This window comes from Cyprinodon tularosa, unplaced genomic scaffold (assembly GCF_016077235.1).
Source record: "Cyprinodon tularosa strain WSP-4 unplaced genomic scaffold, ASM1607723v1 ctg112, whole genome shotgun sequence".
Taxonomy (NCBI): domain Eukaryota; kingdom Metazoa; phylum Chordata; class Actinopteri; order Cyprinodontiformes; family Cyprinodontidae; genus Cyprinodon; species Cyprinodon tularosa.
In genome coordinates this window covers 654,776-671,759 of record NW_024037916.1, presented here as the reverse complement: position 1 = coordinate 671,759, position 16,984 = coordinate 654,776, and the positions used below count along the sequence as shown (strand labels likewise).

The following is a 16,984-nucleotide window of genomic DNA, read 5'->3' as shown; positions in this document are numbered from 1 at the left end:
GGTGTAATATCAGTCGATTTAATTAACCAAACATTTTTGTATAAAATCCTGATCTATTTATCTTGCTTTGAACTTAACCTAAATAAAACCTTGGCAATCTATGTCCCATTTTCTACCCAACCCAGAAATATACACTACTTTTCTATCCAGATAAACAGTATTACAATAAAACATAAAAGGTTGTGCAAGTTATGTCACTAAACTCCTGTAAATGTCGAAGAACTATGACTACTTTTGCAAGGCATTTTTTTATTGTTCTGTCAAGCAGAAAAGGTAGACTCTAGTTTTTTTTAAAATAGTTGGCAATGAACATTACAACTATGAAGAACCAAGGAAAACATAACAATTTAGAGCAGTTATATCGTAAGAATAAACAAATTGAAGTAATATCTGGAAAAAATGTACTTTCCTATTTTTAAATTCTAACACTTTTCCTCTCTAATTATTTATGCACAACAGAGCTAAAAATTAAAATGAAAAGCTTCGCAGGTGTTGTCTTACCTTGTCTGTTCTCACAGCTAAGTGGCATCAATTTCTCAGAAGCACTCAAGAGTAGGACCAACCTGCATCGACCTTTGCACATGCAGCTAGAGCACCCTTTAGGATACCTCCACAAGGTGATCAAACTAAATTCGCTCTCCTCACCCAAGCACAAAGGACACTTGCATAATTTGGCAAGGAACTGCTTGCTAAGGTCATAAAGATCTAAAAAAAAAAAAAAAAAAAAAAAAGCAGATCAAAGGTTGTGGTCACAGCAAGGTGAAGAAGAACTGAAACCTACAGGACGCAACAGCCAGCAGACGCAGAAACCTGCTGTGTTTGTATTAATTACAGCGGCCCAGAAGCGTTGGTTTGTTGACAGGGACAAACATTCAGCCAGGGGGAGATTTATGGATCCCGTAAGGCAAAAATAAGGTGGGTGTGTGGTGTTGTTAAGATGTTTATCATCTTAAATTGGTTTATGAAGACAGTTTTTTATCAGACAAGCACAATGAAGCTTGTGAGAGAGAAAAACATAGTTACATAAGTTCTGTAGGAGCAGGATAACAGATAACAGATAAAGGCCATTCAAAAGCTAAACTTGTGCAATCATTCTTTATTTTGCAATTAACACATTTGGAAGATAAAGCTGTTGCAAACAAGCCATCAAGGCAAGAAGACTGTTGATAATTTATAGAAAAGGTCATCAGAACTGATTATTTTATCTGGAAGAATTTAAAAACGTACAAAGGAAATACTACAAATACTGTCTCTCTTTCTCCAGATCCTGAGTATTGCAAGGAAAATCTGCAGGTCCTGAGCTCTGTTTTGTAAGTAAATATAGGTGAAAGTTTAACCGTATTTCTGCAATGACACAAAGTTACCCCACTCACTGAGATCACACCATCCAGTCTCACCACAGCCGTCCTGACCCAGTATCTCTACTGATTCAAACTGGTGAATGATTAGTGAGAAGCTTGATTCTTGCCAAAGACACAAACATGAACTGGAAGTCTGAGACTAAGACAGTTAAAATAAAACATTTAGAGCCAAAAGATTTGTCATAAATGAATATAATCTTTCCAGCTTAAACATTTTCTAACTCACTCAGAGGGGCTAACACCTCCTCTTCTATAGAATAATTAATGATTTTGATTTATAACAGCCTGCAGCCGAGGTGCTGTGCAGATGTGCCAGAATAATAATGTTAGGATTTATTTTGTAAGACTCAATATTAATTAGTGAAAAATTATTTTGTCTTTATACGCTGTGGATCTAAATACATATCTATAGATATAAAGATAGACAGACAGACAGACAGACAGATAGCGTTGGAATGCTGGCAATAGACATTTGTCTGGCAATGTTCCAGAAATTACTGCTTGAGTACTGGAAAGGCTTTGGATGGAGTACCCCTGCTGGTGTTTGCTATCCGAGAAGCTAAGCAAGGTTTTGGTTCTTCTACCAACTTCTAACTCTCCATTACCTGCCCAATTCTGCGGACCATACTAGGTGGATAAAAAAGTAAATGAAACTGATATGTGATTAAAACACCAGATAGGAAGCGAAAAACACGCTTGAGTCATTGCAACTATGCTTAAATCCTTTCATACTGATTCTCTTCTGCAGAATAGCCTGCTTAGTCGTCACAGCTAAAAATATCACCAGATATCTCCAGAATCTCTCTGGGTTTTTTTCTCAGGCCTGAAAGTGGGTGCAGATGAAGATGAGCTCAGTGAGGCCTGCTATCTGTGTGCCAGGATGCTTCATTCTGAGGTACTTTCTAAGTTGATGTTCAAACATTGAAGTCCTTATATATAGCCATCCAAAGTTTTTTGGTGATATCCCGTCACATACTACAGTGCTGAAGTATGACATCAGTGTTGAATATGCACTGCTTATCATATGAATATGAACAATAGAGAAGTGATAAAACAGGAAACATTATCTTCTAGAGCATAGTTTGGCTATACAAAGCCATAGTCTATGGAGCTTTCCTTGCTTGTTACACCTGATCATTTTCTACAATATACAGCGATGGCATATGGAATGAGAAATGCACCTGCAACGTTCCAGAGGTTGATGTCGACTCATGTGGGAAACTGTAAGGTTTATGAAGTGGTTGTCTTTACTTTAAACTGGTCTGATCAAGTTGCCACTGTGTTTAAGCGTCTAGCTTAGGCTTCAGTGACTCTCAGCTTGGTGAAATGGGGGCTTGGCAGGGCCACGGTAACCTACCATGGAAAGGAAGGTGGGCAAGGCCAGGTTCATCTCATCAGTGCAAAGGTAGATGCCATAATTACCTTTCCCGTACCCAAAGGGAGCTATGAAGATTCCAAGGTGTGGTCAGAGGTTTCAAAAGTATTCATGTTTATAACTCAAGTAGAAGTATAAATCCTTCTGTTATAAATCAACTTAAGCTTTCTTCTCAAGCATAAGTGTAAAAGTACCATTTTAAAACTACTAAAAGTATAAAAGTAATGCAGGAAAAAATTTTGATAACAGAAGCTTTAAACCTTATACTGCGCTATCCTATTAAAAGAAAATTTTTCTACAATTCTGGATGAATTGGCAAACTACAAGTTGGTGCAGTATCGAGTCCAACCACAAAGAAATTCATTGTCTGGATGAAATAAATTAATTCAATTTTTATTTTGGGCTGGGGTGGGGTGGGCCTATAACAAAAATTAGCTTAAATTAAATATAACTAACGAGTCTGTAATGAAAATGTAAGGAGTAGAAAGTAGAGTTAACTGCACAAAAATGTAAGGAGTGGAAATAAAAAGTTATCTGAAAAATAAATACTCCAGTAAATTATAGATAGCCAAAACTTCTAATTAAGTAAGGCATTTGTACTTTGTTACTTGACACCTCAGGGTATGGTTTTCTACTATCTATGTTTTTGTAAAAAAAAAAAAATACTTATCTGAAGTTGTAACAAGGCTGATTAACGTTTGCAGTCCAAGAGTAACATTTATTTGGAGTTTTGCATGTCAGCATACGTTTGACTGTGCTTTTGGTCTTCTATCCAGTGCTCCTGTGCTTGAGCTGTTCTTCAAGATGATGTCCAACGAGTGACACATCCTGCTTGCTTCTATTGTGTGAAATTTAATGCCTATCACAAACAGTACACTAAAAAAATAATGCAACCGTTTTTTGGCATTTACTTAATCATATTTAGTTACTTTAACACAATTGTTTCATGTTAGCAGGTTTGGACATAAAATAGTTGTGTTAAAATTACAAAATATGATTAAGTAAATCCCAAAAGCGGTTGTATTATTATTTTTTCAGCGCTCCTGTGCTTGAGCTGTTCTTCAAGATGTTGCCCAGTGAGTGATGCATCCTGTTTGCTCCTTTTGTGAGAAGTCTAATGCCCATAACAGACAATATTCAACAATTGAAAAGGAGACTCTAGCAATGATTCTGGCTCTGCAGCACTTTGATGTGTACGTGGGATCCACTTCAAAACCTCCAGGTCTTTAATGACCAAAACCTTCTTGTGTTCCTTGCATGAATGTACATCAACAATCAACGACTAATGAGGTGGGCTTTGATCTCTCAAAATTAGAATACTGAAATCAAGTAACATAAACTCTCAAGAGTGCGTTTGTGTACAATGTTAACAAACTTTAATATTGTTTCTTATGGGTGGGGGTGTTACATCCCCAAGGTGGATGTCGTTTTGTTTTCACACTGAAGTAATGCCAGTTCGTTTTAGGCTCTGCCTCTTCCTGCTTGGGTGCCGCTTCTTGGGTCTCCGTCAATCAGCGATCACCTGCACACCATTTAAAGGCTGTGAAGCTGCACTTTGGGTCCTCTTGGATATTTGTCTGCCATACACCCCTGCTGTTGTGTATATGTACTAGCATTACCATCTGGATATTCTTGAGATTATGTTGTATATTCTTTTTTCACTCTTGAGTAATTTTGGATGGTTAAAATTCATATGCTAAAATGATGCTACTTAACCCTCAAACCAGCAAGTAATACTAATTCTCACTGATTTGGTTCAGATGGGCTAAGATTTGTTCTGCAACAAACATCGAAGATTAATTTCTAAGACATCCAATGTCTGCAAATTAATTCCCCTCCAATAAAAGGTCATTGATATCAAGAAAAAAATCACAGGCATTGAACATTTTGACCTTACTTGTGTCAAATCAAAATACAATTACAATTCTTTATTTAAATCTGTTCATTTTTACATTTGCAAAGATCAACATATTCGCATTTGACATAATAAAGCATTTTTGTACACATCACAACACAAAGACTTCAGAACAGATAGATGTCATTTCGTGCTTATACAAGTTCTGAAATCAGGCTTAAGATGTAGAAATAAGACAGCAGGTATCCTACTACTGAAGGCCTTCATGTGATATTTCAATATAATTCATTTACAGTTTTTAGCTGCTTAATTACAAGTAGTCTGTTGTAAGACAAATTGGGGTTTTTTTCTGTAACAAAAAAATCTGTTGTCACGGTCATTAAAAGCTACTTTTGCCCCAACGACAGGATTTCCAAAGTGCTTATAGCTAAAAAGGGTGGGATATTTCAACATATAGTGTGCAATCTGTCCTGCCTGTTTAATACCTGTGTTATTAAAGACAACCAAAGTAAAAAAAAAATAAAAAAAAATAAAAACACACACACTTGAAAGACCTAAAAAAAATCCTACTAAACTACAGGCTACAATTAATTAATCAAATTGAGAAAAACGTGGTGTCTTGAAAGAATGGCTGCAGACATTTTCACGGTTGTGTGATCCTCTTTATCCTGGTGGCCAGGCCATCTGTCTTCCTCCCAGAACATGGATATGAAGGTGGTACACTGACTGAGATCCGTGTTTTCCATTATTGATCACTGCCAATTCAACGTAGTTCATTAATTGATAATTGAATAAATTTTATTACTGAGAAGAATCTTTACTTACTGGATGAAAATACTTACCCACTCTGTAGCCTTCGCTAAGAGGTTCCTGCTTCGCCACGTTTTTAGCAACAACTAACAAATGTCCCAAGAGCTGAACGATGGAGAAAAATAAAGAAGACAGAATATTTTGAGATATTAAAAAAAAGAAAAAAAATCTAAAAAGTTGTTTGGATCTAGAACCTCTACATCATACATAAAACTTAAAATAGCTCTTAAATTTAATCTTTGTACACTGCTAATTAATATATAAAATAAGCATATGCTCAACAATTACAAAACGTAGTCCAAACACAAAAATTAGACTAACAGACATAAAATGTGACAAATAAGCAAATACACAAGTAAATGAAAAATGTTTCAATTAATAAAATAAAGAAACTGCAAGTTAAGAAAAGCTGCAGACAAACTCCACTAAATGAAAGGGATCAAAACCAGTAGTAGAGGAACAATCATGGGCTGATATGGCACCAAACCACAGACATTACTATGATCTGGTTACTATGGACCAAATCCATTGCATTACACAGTAAGAAAGAAAAGGTTTGTTTTCCTTTTAATCTTTTTTAAACACTTCATCTCTCTGGGTATCTTGTTAATGTCTTTCTTAGTCTGGCCCTAAATGAGTTTGAGATCATCTCCCCCTGGTGGCCAAAAGCACTCCTGTCATCCAGAGCTCATTTGCAGCTTTTCTTAACTTACTGTTGTTTTGCAAGTTACAATTTTCTACTTTGCATGTGTTTGTGTTTTAGCATCATTAATGTGTTTGATGCTTTTTCATAAAATTGCACTTCTGCTGTTTTCTATTTTCTAGGTTTGCAACATTTCTCTTTTGCAATGTTGTTACTTTGCCTGTGTTTAGCACTAAATTCATTGCTGTGTTTGCAGTACTTCCTGTATTTGCTGCATGTTTATATATTTGCACCTCCCAGCCACCGTAGAATTTCTCAAAATAATTCAACAAATTGTACCAGAACCAAATTAGAAATTAAAGATTTTCTCCAAATGGGCTTTTTTCTCTTTATGTTCTGCATATGTTAGTTACAGTAAGTAAATTTTCCAAAATATATAGAGCTGTCCTTAAAATATATTTGAGGTAGGGACCATAGATGTCACAGATAGACAAATATGAATATTTGGAGTGGATCACTAGAGACCATTTTTACTCTTATCAGATGAGCTAAGTTCTTTTTATGGAAGCAAATCATTACCATATTTCAAATGAAAAAGCATTTTCAGAAATGCTTTTTCATTTTAAGAATGTGGCTGCATTGTTTGACTCATAAATGAAATTAGTAATCAATAATCCTGTTTGCATTTTCATTTTCTTCTTTAACACTGCTTATCCTTTTACTTAATTAAAATGAAAAAGAAAAAGACATTTGAGGAAGAGCTCTTCCTGAGGAAAAGCGGCTGCTGATGTTACTCTGCTTCGCCCGCCGCTCAGAATGCTTTTCCGTTTTTGAGTTATGGACAGTACTTTGCTGGCAGACCACGAAAACAAAAAAGCAACGTCTGCTATGTTTTCTCTTTGATTGTGGCATAAAACTTGCAGTCTTAAAGAAAAAAGTGCAAATGCACATAGGATGATTGATTACTCATTTTATTTATGAGTCAAGTAATGCAGCCGTATTCTTAAAATGAGAAAGCATTTCTGGAAATGCTTTTTCATTTGAAATATGGTAAAGATTTGCTTCCATACTTTTTAGAATGTTTGGCCTACTTCATTGTGTCAGACAGGTCCTGTGTAAGTAATGTCTTGATACTTACAAGTATAGCAGTAATCTTGCCCGAGTTTGGCAACTAAAATTTAGCTCAGCCTTCTAAAAAAATATATCAATCAAGACACGTTAAGGTTGCTCTTTCAGATTGCTTCTTTTCCATTAGCTAATTAAACCACAATTTGACATTCTTCAATTTAATTGTAATACTATTGTTTTTATTTTTTTTGTTAGGCAAAGTTAAAGATAATTACAGAAGAGTGAATTCTACAGGAAGCAGAGCTTCATACCTCTGCATCATCATCTTCAGCTGCACTTATTCCAGGAATAGGGGCCCTTGGAATGACCAAGAAGTGAACAGGGGCCTGTGGGTTGATGTCCCTGAATGCCAAACACTGACAAGACAAAAAAACATAAAATAGTGTTATTTCCGATAGACTGGACCATGTGAGTTCTCTATGTGTTGTTTACCTTGTCATCTTCATAAATAATATCTGCAGGGATGCTTTTATCAATCACTTTGGAGAAGATGGTTGGACCTGGAGAGCCATACTTTCTGCTAGCCTCCTCTGCCAGCTTCACCTCATCACTTTTGGTGCAGAGTGATCTCTGAAAGTTTTGACAACAGGCAGATTTGAACATTTTTGTACTATAACCAAATGAAGAGCGCGTTTAGTCGAGGTTAATTTGTTAATGCGTCAAACCTCTTGGGGGTGGGATACTGAAGGTTTCCCACAGCCACCGACAGAACTACCAGAGTTTTTGTTGAGCAAAAGCTCAGCAACATTAAGCGAAATTAAAATGTTTATGATAGTAAAGAAGCAGATTGGTTTTAGGGCAGCTACCTGGGCTCCATAAACGCGCTGCACATGGTTAAACAGGAGGACTCTGGCTCCGACCAACTGTGCTCGAAAAATATTACGAATATACATAGCTAGCTAACTATTATTGTAGTTCACTGCTGGAAAAGCTGAACTTTGTTCTCCGTTTCTGTTACCATTGCAGACCAAACTCAGAAACTCCAACCCCAAATTCGCCGAGGTAATGCTACATTCAGGTACCTCACGTAAAATCCCAGCTTAATGGAGTATTGCTGTTAGACCTGTTCTGTTTAATTTACATCGGGAACTTGCTAATGAGCTTTATAAGTCAATTTGATTTAGTTTTTATACATCGACCCCCTTTTATCAAAATGTTGTTCAACGCAAAAGTAGTAAATACGAATCTTCTCGCCTGCTAATATTGTTAACGCAAATATCCGACATATTTTAAATGACACTAAAGGCGACACTTATGACGTATGCGGGGTTACTTCAAGAACATCAAACAAATAAAAAAAAAATTATTAATAAAAATACAACTACTGAAAATCAGATGAAATGTATGGAGGAACAAGCAGTTCAGTTCCTGCCTAAACCAGAGAGTGGCAACCATAGATATCCATAATAAAGGCTAGATGTCTTACGGCGGAGTCTCAAACGTCATCACCGGCGGCCATCTTGCCTCAGGCAGGCTTTCTGTTGTGCTCTGTGGTACCTAATGTAAGGTGACTGATCAGCACGAACACAAATACTCTTACCTCACTGAATTCTTGACGGATTTACAAACAGTTTGGTTTCTTACAAACATTATGAACGTGGCTATTATTCTTGATGCTTGAACATGTCGAAATTGCAGATTTTCTTGTCGAAAAATGACTTAATCGCGCAGCATTGTTGTGCATCACGGCTACTTGCGCAAGTTATCAAGGCTGAGACTATTGGTCAATTATATAGGTTTTACTGACACCAATAACGATTGTATGACAATTAATCTTTGGTGTAAATTACAATATTTGTGGATGTGGTTGTAGTTATTAGTTGGCTAATAACAATAATCTGAGTGTTGTTGTATTTTCATTATTAGCCTAACGTTAGCTGGCTAATAACAAGAAGCTGCAAAGTGAGACCTAACGTTAGTAAGTTAGCAGCTAACGTTACAGTTTAGCTAGCTGCTAACGTTAACCAGCAACTTTACATCAGCGGAAGAGGCAGAATTTAACATGATTTCCAATCAATTCATTTGGACAACTTAAAGATGGTGTTGTGCCAAACATTTTCAACTTTCCAGCTCATCTTCAAATATACCAATCTTATACACCGTGAATTGTTGTTGGTCACTTTTGTTTTTGTTTCTGCAGGTTATATAATGTGTAAGCAGGAGGAGAAGATCTTCCATCCCCGTTTGCTGACATTCCTGCACTAGTACATGACCACAGCTACCTTCCTGTCCGCTTTGATGGCCTTATGGACAACGCTCTCTTGTACATTATACAGAAGCTCAATAAAACCTTCCTTTTCAAAGGGCATTAGCCAAGCTATGTTTTTTGGGTTATTTTTTAAATCTCTGTCCTCCATGTGTATACCATCACAGTAGTGTAGGTGGGGATTTCAACATGCTACATCTATATATACTTGTGAAGGGGACTATTGTTCCAATTTTAATAGCAAATAAATGTCACTTTTATAATGGTTTAAAAATAGGAACTTTTGTGTAATTACCCCTGATATATAATCCGAATAGTCTACATGAAACTTCAAAGTGTTACCTTTAATTTGAAACCTGGATTATGCTTCTACACCAAGAGGTTGCCACACAATAAGCCTTTTTTGTCAGTATTTCATATTTTATTATAACAATAATATTCATATTATAAAAGTATGTATGTAAATATAAATAAATTAGGACTATGAAATAATTAATCACACCCAAATAAGTGTTTATTTATATATATACATATTAAAATATATATATATATATATATATATATATATATATATATATATATATATATATATATATATACATATTTATATATATACATATTAAAATATATATATATAAATATGTATATATATATATATACATAATTTTATTTATATATATACATATTTATATATATATATATATTTAGGTATCTATATAGATATCTATATAGATATATCTATATATCATGTTGCCATTCAGTACACTGAGTTTTAATAGCATATATTGATTTAACATAAATACCTTGTGCATGTGTATATTTATTGCACCTGTATGTTCTATTCAATGTTCTTTTCATATGAAATTCCATGGTTATAATTATTCAGAAGTGTGCAGTGTCATAACTATGTGTCTGACTTTTGTTTAACAAACCAAACAGTTAGACAATTGAGGAAGTTATGGTTATTTAAGTACATGCGCCTTTAAAACACAATGTTACAAATGAGCGAGCTGCCTGTGGCAAGATGGCCGCCACGTGCGGACGTCGACCCCCATTGGCCAGCAGCGCAGACGAGACATCTAGCCTTTATTATGGATATCTATGGTGGCAACAGTACTAGTGACAGCTTCCGCGTCAGACTCTTCTTCTTCTTGAGTTTTAATGACGGCTGGCAAGCAACAGTTTGACGCATTACCGCCACAATCCAGTAAGAGTGTAGACCAGGACTAACAAGCTATAAAATAGTAATAATAACAATCTCTATACTCTTTTTCCCAAACCGGTAACAAACTAAAAAAAATTATAAATAAATAAATTAACTCATAAAAAAATTGCCTTTTTAATGTTTAATTGTTCCCTTTCCAGTCCAAGACTCATTAACAATTCTAATAATTTCTTCTAATATTTCCTAAAACTATACATTACATATTGTCTCCCTTTCCCATTATATATGTAATGTTTGAGTTAAGTCCTCTGTGTCCCAACCTTAATCTAGTTATTATATTATCCTTTCCTTAATCCTATTTCTTCCTATATAGCTTCTTATTTCCTTCAACCTTTCCTTGTATTCTTTAAAAAGACCTTCCTTTAGTATCATCTTTCTACAATTTTCTCATTTCTGTTTAACTTTCCTTTTGATAATGCTCTTAACCTCTGGTTAACTAACTGCCTCTCTAATATCATTCTCACTCCAGTTTGTGGATGCTTTTGCTTTTTATATGTGCCATTTCATTTCTCTTTGGCCCTATATGTGCAGGAACCTAAATAAAAACTACCATTAATCTTGTCATCTGAATGCAATAAAGTATTTGTTAAATTTCCCACTGTATACCTGGACAACTTTCTGAATTAATTGTTTGTAGAGCGATTAATGATGAATTTGAATCTGAGCAAATCACGGCTCTTAATGGTTTGACATCCCCAATGCAATCTACTACCAGCATTATTGCTATCATTTCTGCAGTATATATATAGATAAGACTTTAGCTTCCTCCCTATGTTGATTTTGAATTCTGGATCTATAACTGCTAACTGCAGACTGACCCAGTAGTTTAATGAAAGCTGAATCCTTCTTCATGCAAATGGAATTTCACCAACCTCTATCTATAAAGCAGAGGATGGAGTTGTTCTAATTGTTCCTGTAATTACTAATAAAGCCTGATCTTGGATGACATCTAGTTTTTTTTAGTTCTGTTTTAGACACTTATCCATAAACTATCCAACCATAATCAGTAGTAGCTCATGTAGATCATTTTCAGAGTCTATCTGCCCCCATTCATACCCAACTACACATCTCAATATATTTAATATTTGTTTATATTCTCTATAACCTTTTCAATGTGTATTTTCCAGATTCATTTTACATCAAATCAAATCCCTAAGAATTTACATGGTTTTTCTCTTTCAGGTTCTCGATTATATATCTTTATAGAACCTGATTCATTTCACTTGTAAATAGCCTTACTTTTGTTTTAACAACTGAGAATTTAAAACCCAATTTATATGACCATTTTCTATTTTGTAAATTGCTTGTTGTACTTTTCCAGCAATATATTTAAACCTTTTCCATCTCCATTATCAATGCACACAAGATTTTTTAGACTCCATTACCACCTCATTAACCAGTCCATTTCCATCTGTCCTATAATCCCATACTGAGTTGTGAGTGCTGAAATTACCATATTAACTTTTCATTTAAATCTAATATTATTTTATCCAGTAAATGTACAAATAATTGCTTACAAAAATTATTTAAAAGTAAAGTATCAGCTAAAACTTTTTTTGTTCATAATTCAATAGCAATATATTCAAGTGTTTTTGTCCTTTGCTAGAAGTCTATACCGCAACCCTCTGTTTAAAAGAATCATACATTCACCTCCATTACACTCCTCTCTATCCCTTCTAATACTATGATAGCCATCAATAACAAAATATAACGTAGCCTTTTTTCCCCCTGTGATTTGCAAACAACTAGCAAATTTCCGTCTCTCAATGATTTTGCCATTTCAACTTCCCCTATTTTCTTTTTCAAATCTGTTAAAACTAATATTGGGCTCAGATTGATTTTGATTTTCTCATCTTCTTTCCTGAATTTTTATTATTCTCTTTATTTCTTCTCTATAATCCGATTATATATATATATATGTATGTATGTATGTATGTATGTATGTATGTATGTATGTATGTATGTATGTATGTATGTATGTATGTATGTATGTATGTATGTATGTATGTATGTATATATATATGTATGTATGTATGTATATATATATATATATATATATATATATATATATATATATATATATATATGATATACCTGCTGCACCTTTTCCTTGAGACACCTTCTTTTTGACTTGAGATTTCTCCACTCCAATCGGTAAATGTATGGTCTCGTTATATATGTGCATATATATATATATATATATATATATATATATATATATATATATATATATATATATATATATATATATATATATAGATTTTGGGTTTTTTTTTTTTTTTTTTTAGGAAAACAGGTTTACATTATAGAATGTAGGGACATTTTCAAATTCTGATCCACACTCCTATTCAGAAGGTGGCGGTAATGCACACCTAAACGTTGCTTGCTCACCCCATTTAAACCGAAGAAGAAGAAGCTCCACCGTAGAAGGAAGAAACATGGCGGCCCGCACAAGGCTGTCCTTGCTTCTCCCTAAAAGTTTACACCCGCTCAGAACCCACAGACATGTACACACCGAAGCAGCCGTAAAGGAGCCTTCTTATCCACCCATAGTCGCCTCACTGACGGCTAAAAGCAAAGCTGCGCGGCTGCGGCAAATCGAGGAGCGAGTTAAAAAGATCTGCGCCTCTCCCCTGGACGAGAAGCTGTCCCTCATCACTCGCATCCAGCGGATGAAGTTTGTAGTCTACCCTCAGACATTCGCTCGTAACCCGGACAGATGGCACCAGCACTTCACTAAAACCGCATATATCCCCGGCCTGCCGGAGAAGTTCTCCCCAGGAGCGGAGAGCCCTCCTGCAGCCGAGGATCACACAGCTGCCACGGGAATCGACGATGCTGCGTTCAGTGAGATCCGTGACCTCGTCACCCGTGTGATTTTACACGAGCACTGGCACAAGGTGAAGAAACGCAAACCGTTTCTGTATAAGAGTCAGGAGCAGGTGGTCGGCCCCTTCCTGAGGACCCTGGTCTCTGGTCTCACCCACAGTTTGACCAAATACAATCCGCTGCTCCGTCTCTCCAGTCTGGGTATGGATGATCAAGTTTCTCTACTCAGACAATATTTAACTAACAAACTCTACTTTATAGTTCCTGACATGACCGGGATTTATTTCTACCCAATGGTCACAAGGCAGCTGTAGTCACTACTGATTGATAAGGTGGCTGATCCACAGAAAGACACTGAAAACCTACTTATTATATAAATACCTATTCAATAACCTGTGCAATAATCATGTTAGATAAGAGACTTCAGCTGATGTATGTATATATATATATATATATATATATATATATATATATATATATATATATATATATATGATATACCTGCTGCACCTTTTCCTTATGACACCTTCTTTTTAACTTGAGATTTCTCCACTCTCTCTTAAAACAACTGGTCAGCACAGAGGAGTTCAGATAATCCAGAATAATCCAATCAGAGCTGTGGTGATTTTGTGAAATATGTGAGGGTAGAGATCAGCTCTTAGCTCCTGTAGGTTTGTAAAAGTGATAGTTCACGTTTGAGGCTAGAAAGGAGCCTGATGAAGGCTGGATTTCTGCACATGTGCTTTGAAATTACAACTGTGGACAGTTGTTGCTAAACATTTTTTATTCTTCAGCAAGTTTTAGATCTGAGAAATTATAATTCTCCAACCAGCAGCCTGTAAAGGAAGTTTACATTCAATTACCACACTCAGTTCTTACACAGCAGACAACACAAACCAGAGCCTCATTTCATTTCTGGTTTCTGTCACTAATGTCTGCCGTCTTCCTCAGATCTTAATCCACAGGTGAGCTTTTATTGGAGGAGGGGATCCAGGACAATACCTAAGGGTCACCGGAAAGGCCGACTAGAGCCAATCAGATTCCAGATCGATGACCATCCCCACAGCCAGATTAGGATACCCCAGCAGTTACCGCAGGTATAATTCACAGCAATGTCTTGGCACGAACGTTGGCAACAGTTCAACTCAGAGCTTATTATTGTGTTACATCTGTTCATTTGGGTTTGTCGCTTTTTTGTTTCTGTGTCAACATCACCTAAATATGACTTCACCAAAAGCTGCAATGTTTCAACTTCTTCTTATTTTGTATTCAATTTTTTAAAGTTTGCTCCACTGGAGGCCTCTTACACAGCAGAGGTCCCGGAAGTCCCCTACGCCCCCAATCTAATGCCTTTGTTCAGAAGACAGTATGAAAACAACATCTTTACAGGTAACACTGCTGTTAAGAAAACTCCTAGTCACTATTGACCAATCTGGTTACAGGCTTCAGTGGTGGCTAAGTGTTTTAAACCTGAACAAAATCCAAATTTTCACTAAAAGATATGGGATAGAAAAATTAGATTTAAGCCACTGAAAGATATGAAAGGTTTTTTTATTTTTTATTTTTTTTTTGGCTTCAGGATAAGAAACCAATGATGGAAATATGAATGGCAATAAGGCAGCAAAGTTGATTAAAAGCAAGCTTTCTGTCAGTCTAAAAGCCGTTTTGTAAATCTTGGTGCTAACATGATGCTTTCTGTGTCCCAGGAGCGAAGCTGCCGGACCCAGTCTGCTATGGTCACACTCAGTTCCATCTGGTACCTGACCGGTACCACAGGGAGCGCCTGGCTCGGCAGCAGCAGTCGGACCAAGTGGAGGCCTTCCTCAGAGCCAACGCCGTTGCCAGTCTTTTTGCCTGGACCGGAGCTCAGGCCACATACCAAGGTCTGTTACTGAGTCAGTCCGTGCTTCCACTGCAGTGTTGGTTCCTAGAGGTTTTTTTATTACATAGAAGAAAGAAGTTCACAGATATTCTCTCCATTTAGTGTTTCTGCCGTAAAGCTTCAGCCAAGCTGCATTGTGTCTTCTTCCCTCATTTAACCTCTCTATGTCAACTGGAACTTACAGGTTCCTTTACTGAAAACATAACTTATTTCAGGATTTTCCAGGTTTGGATAAGTTTGCATCAAGTAAAAGTTAATATTGAAAGGTTTTTGTACTTCCATATTTTTTATTTCCTTCCATCCATCCAGATCTGAGCATCTGGTCTTGAAATGCCACAAACCTTTTCCTGGAAAACGTAAAGGAATCCTGCAGTTTTGTAAGAAAGCAGAGTGATGGGTTTTCCTTCTTTCACCGCCCTCTGTAGGTTTCTGGAACTACGAGGATGTCTCCAGACCCTTTGTGTCGCAGGCTGTCATCACAGACGGTCACTACTTCTCCTTCTTCTGCTACCAGCTCAACACCGTGGCCCTGTCTTCTGAAGTAGACGGCAACAACCCCAGGAAAAACATCCTGTGGGGCACTGAGAGCCTGCGGCTCTATCAGGACGTGCAGGACGGAGAGGTGGTGGGTCTGGACGATGGTGTTGTCAGGCTTCTGGTTCAGTTCCTCATGAATCAGCCTCACAGTTGAGTCCGAGACAAAGATACAAGGAGCTGCATTTTGTTCAGATGTCTGAGTTGGGAAAAAAAAAAACCTAGAGTCGGACATGAAATATTTCATATGATTGTGATATTCAGTGGAGTTTGTTTTCAGCTTGTTAAACTAACTTAAACACAGATAGACAATCCACATTCAAGCTTTGGATGAACAGATACAGATTTTTTTCCCCTCCTATCCTGATAATTTAATTGTTAAGTTTGCTCCTGGTAAAGAAGCAGCTGTAGCTCATTACTGCTTTGACGGGAAAACAGCTTTTTTCCCAGTTTGCCTTTTAGAGAAACTAACTACTGTAAACAAAAAGCTGTTAATAAAACATCTACTCTTCTGAACTGTGTCTGAACTACTTTGTTCTAATCATGAAATGCATGAGTCTGCTGCCTTCCCTGTACATAGCCTGACTATACCATTTAATACAAACACCAAACCATTAGAAACATGTACTTACGTAATTGAATTTTGGTTTGTTTACTTGGTGGTGCGAGATAATCAGGATTGCTAAAATCTCATGTATACCTTAATTGTATTTTATTTAATATCTTATAGTGCAGCCTGTTGATAGTGTTTCTGCTGTGTCATTTAACTCGGCACTATAACAGATTATGATCCACTGATTCATCATTATTATGATGAATTGAGCCATGGTTGGTAAATGCCATCCAAACACTGAAGCATGGTGGTGTCTGCATTATGCTGTAGGGATGTTTTTCATTGGCAGAAAAGCGGCTGGCCCAAAGAAGGAAGACTTTTTCAGATTGTACGTAAAGGATCTCGCATTAATACATCCCTCATAGTTTTCTAAATATTAAATCGTATTTTTTTTCTCAAGATACACTTTGAGAAAATGTAAGATAATTACCCCCAAAGGGCCAATGTTTAGGGTGCTCACTAAAGGTGGCTAGTAATTGGTTACATTTACTCACCCTTTATGGAGTCATTTTACTGCATTCTT

The 16,984-nt window shown here is 36.3% G+C and overlaps 2 protein-coding genes across 3 annotated transcripts; one reads left to right on the top strand and one right to left on the bottom strand.

Moving 5' to 3' along the window:
• Positions 1–5,107: 5,107 nt before the first annotated feature.
• On the bottom strand, positions 5,108–8,228 carry hint2 (histidine triad nucleotide binding protein 2). Of its 2 annotated transcripts, none has more exons than XM_038300006.1 (5): positions 8,131–8,228; positions 7,605–7,742; positions 7,424–7,528; positions 5,434–5,506; positions 5,108–5,346 (listed from the first exon to the last, which is right to left on the bottom strand). In XM_038300006.1, the coding sequence occupies exons 1-5, from the start codon at positions 8,131–8,133 to the stop codon at positions 5,255–5,257; spliced, it is 411 nt and encodes a 136-aa protein (XP_038155934.1). In that variant the 5' UTR covers positions 8,134–8,228; the 3' UTR covers positions 5,108–5,254. The 2 variants fall into 2 exon arrangements, with proteins under 2 accessions (XP_038155934.1, XP_038155926.1); XM_038299998.1 differs by lacking the exon at positions 8,131–8,228 and adding an exon at positions 7,979–8,124.
• A 4,782-nt stretch (positions 8,229–13,010) lies between these two features.
• On the top strand, positions 13,011–16,364 carry mrps30 (mitochondrial ribosomal protein S30). The gene is made up of 5 exons (XM_038299858.1): positions 13,011–13,633; positions 14,384–14,529; positions 14,716–14,821; positions 15,139–15,315; positions 15,740–16,364. The coding sequence occupies exons 1-5, from the start codon at positions 13,042–13,044 to the stop codon at positions 16,003–16,005; spliced, it is 1,287 nt and encodes a 428-aa protein (XP_038155786.1). The 5' UTR covers positions 13,011–13,041; the 3' UTR covers positions 16,006–16,364.
• Positions 16,365–16,984: the final 620 nt, after the last annotated feature.

Coding starts and splice junctions, on each gene's coding strand:
- hint2 (XM_038299998.1), bottom strand. CDS start 8,065: ATGTATATTCGTAATATTTTTCGAGCACAGTTGGTCGGAGCCAGAGTC. Junction 7,743..7,978: donor AGCGCGTTTATGGAGCCCAG/GTAGCTGCCCTA, acceptor CAAAACTTTCAG/AGATCACTCTGCACCAAAAG. Junction 5,507..7,423: donor CTGAAGATGATGATGCAGAG/GTATGAAGCTCT, acceptor TCCATCGTTCAG/CTCTTGGGACATTTGTTAGT.
- mrps30 (XM_038299858.1), top strand. CDS start 13,042: ATGGCGGCCCGCACAAGGCTGTCCTTGCTTCTCCCTAAAAGTTTACAC. Junction 14,530..14,715: donor TACCCCAGCAGTTACCGCAG/GTATAATTCACA, acceptor AATTTTTTAAAG/TTTGCTCCACTGGAGGCCTC. Junction 14,822..15,138: donor TGAAAACAACATCTTTACAG/GTAACACTGCTG, acceptor TCTGTGTCCCAG/GAGCGAAGCTGCCGGACCCA.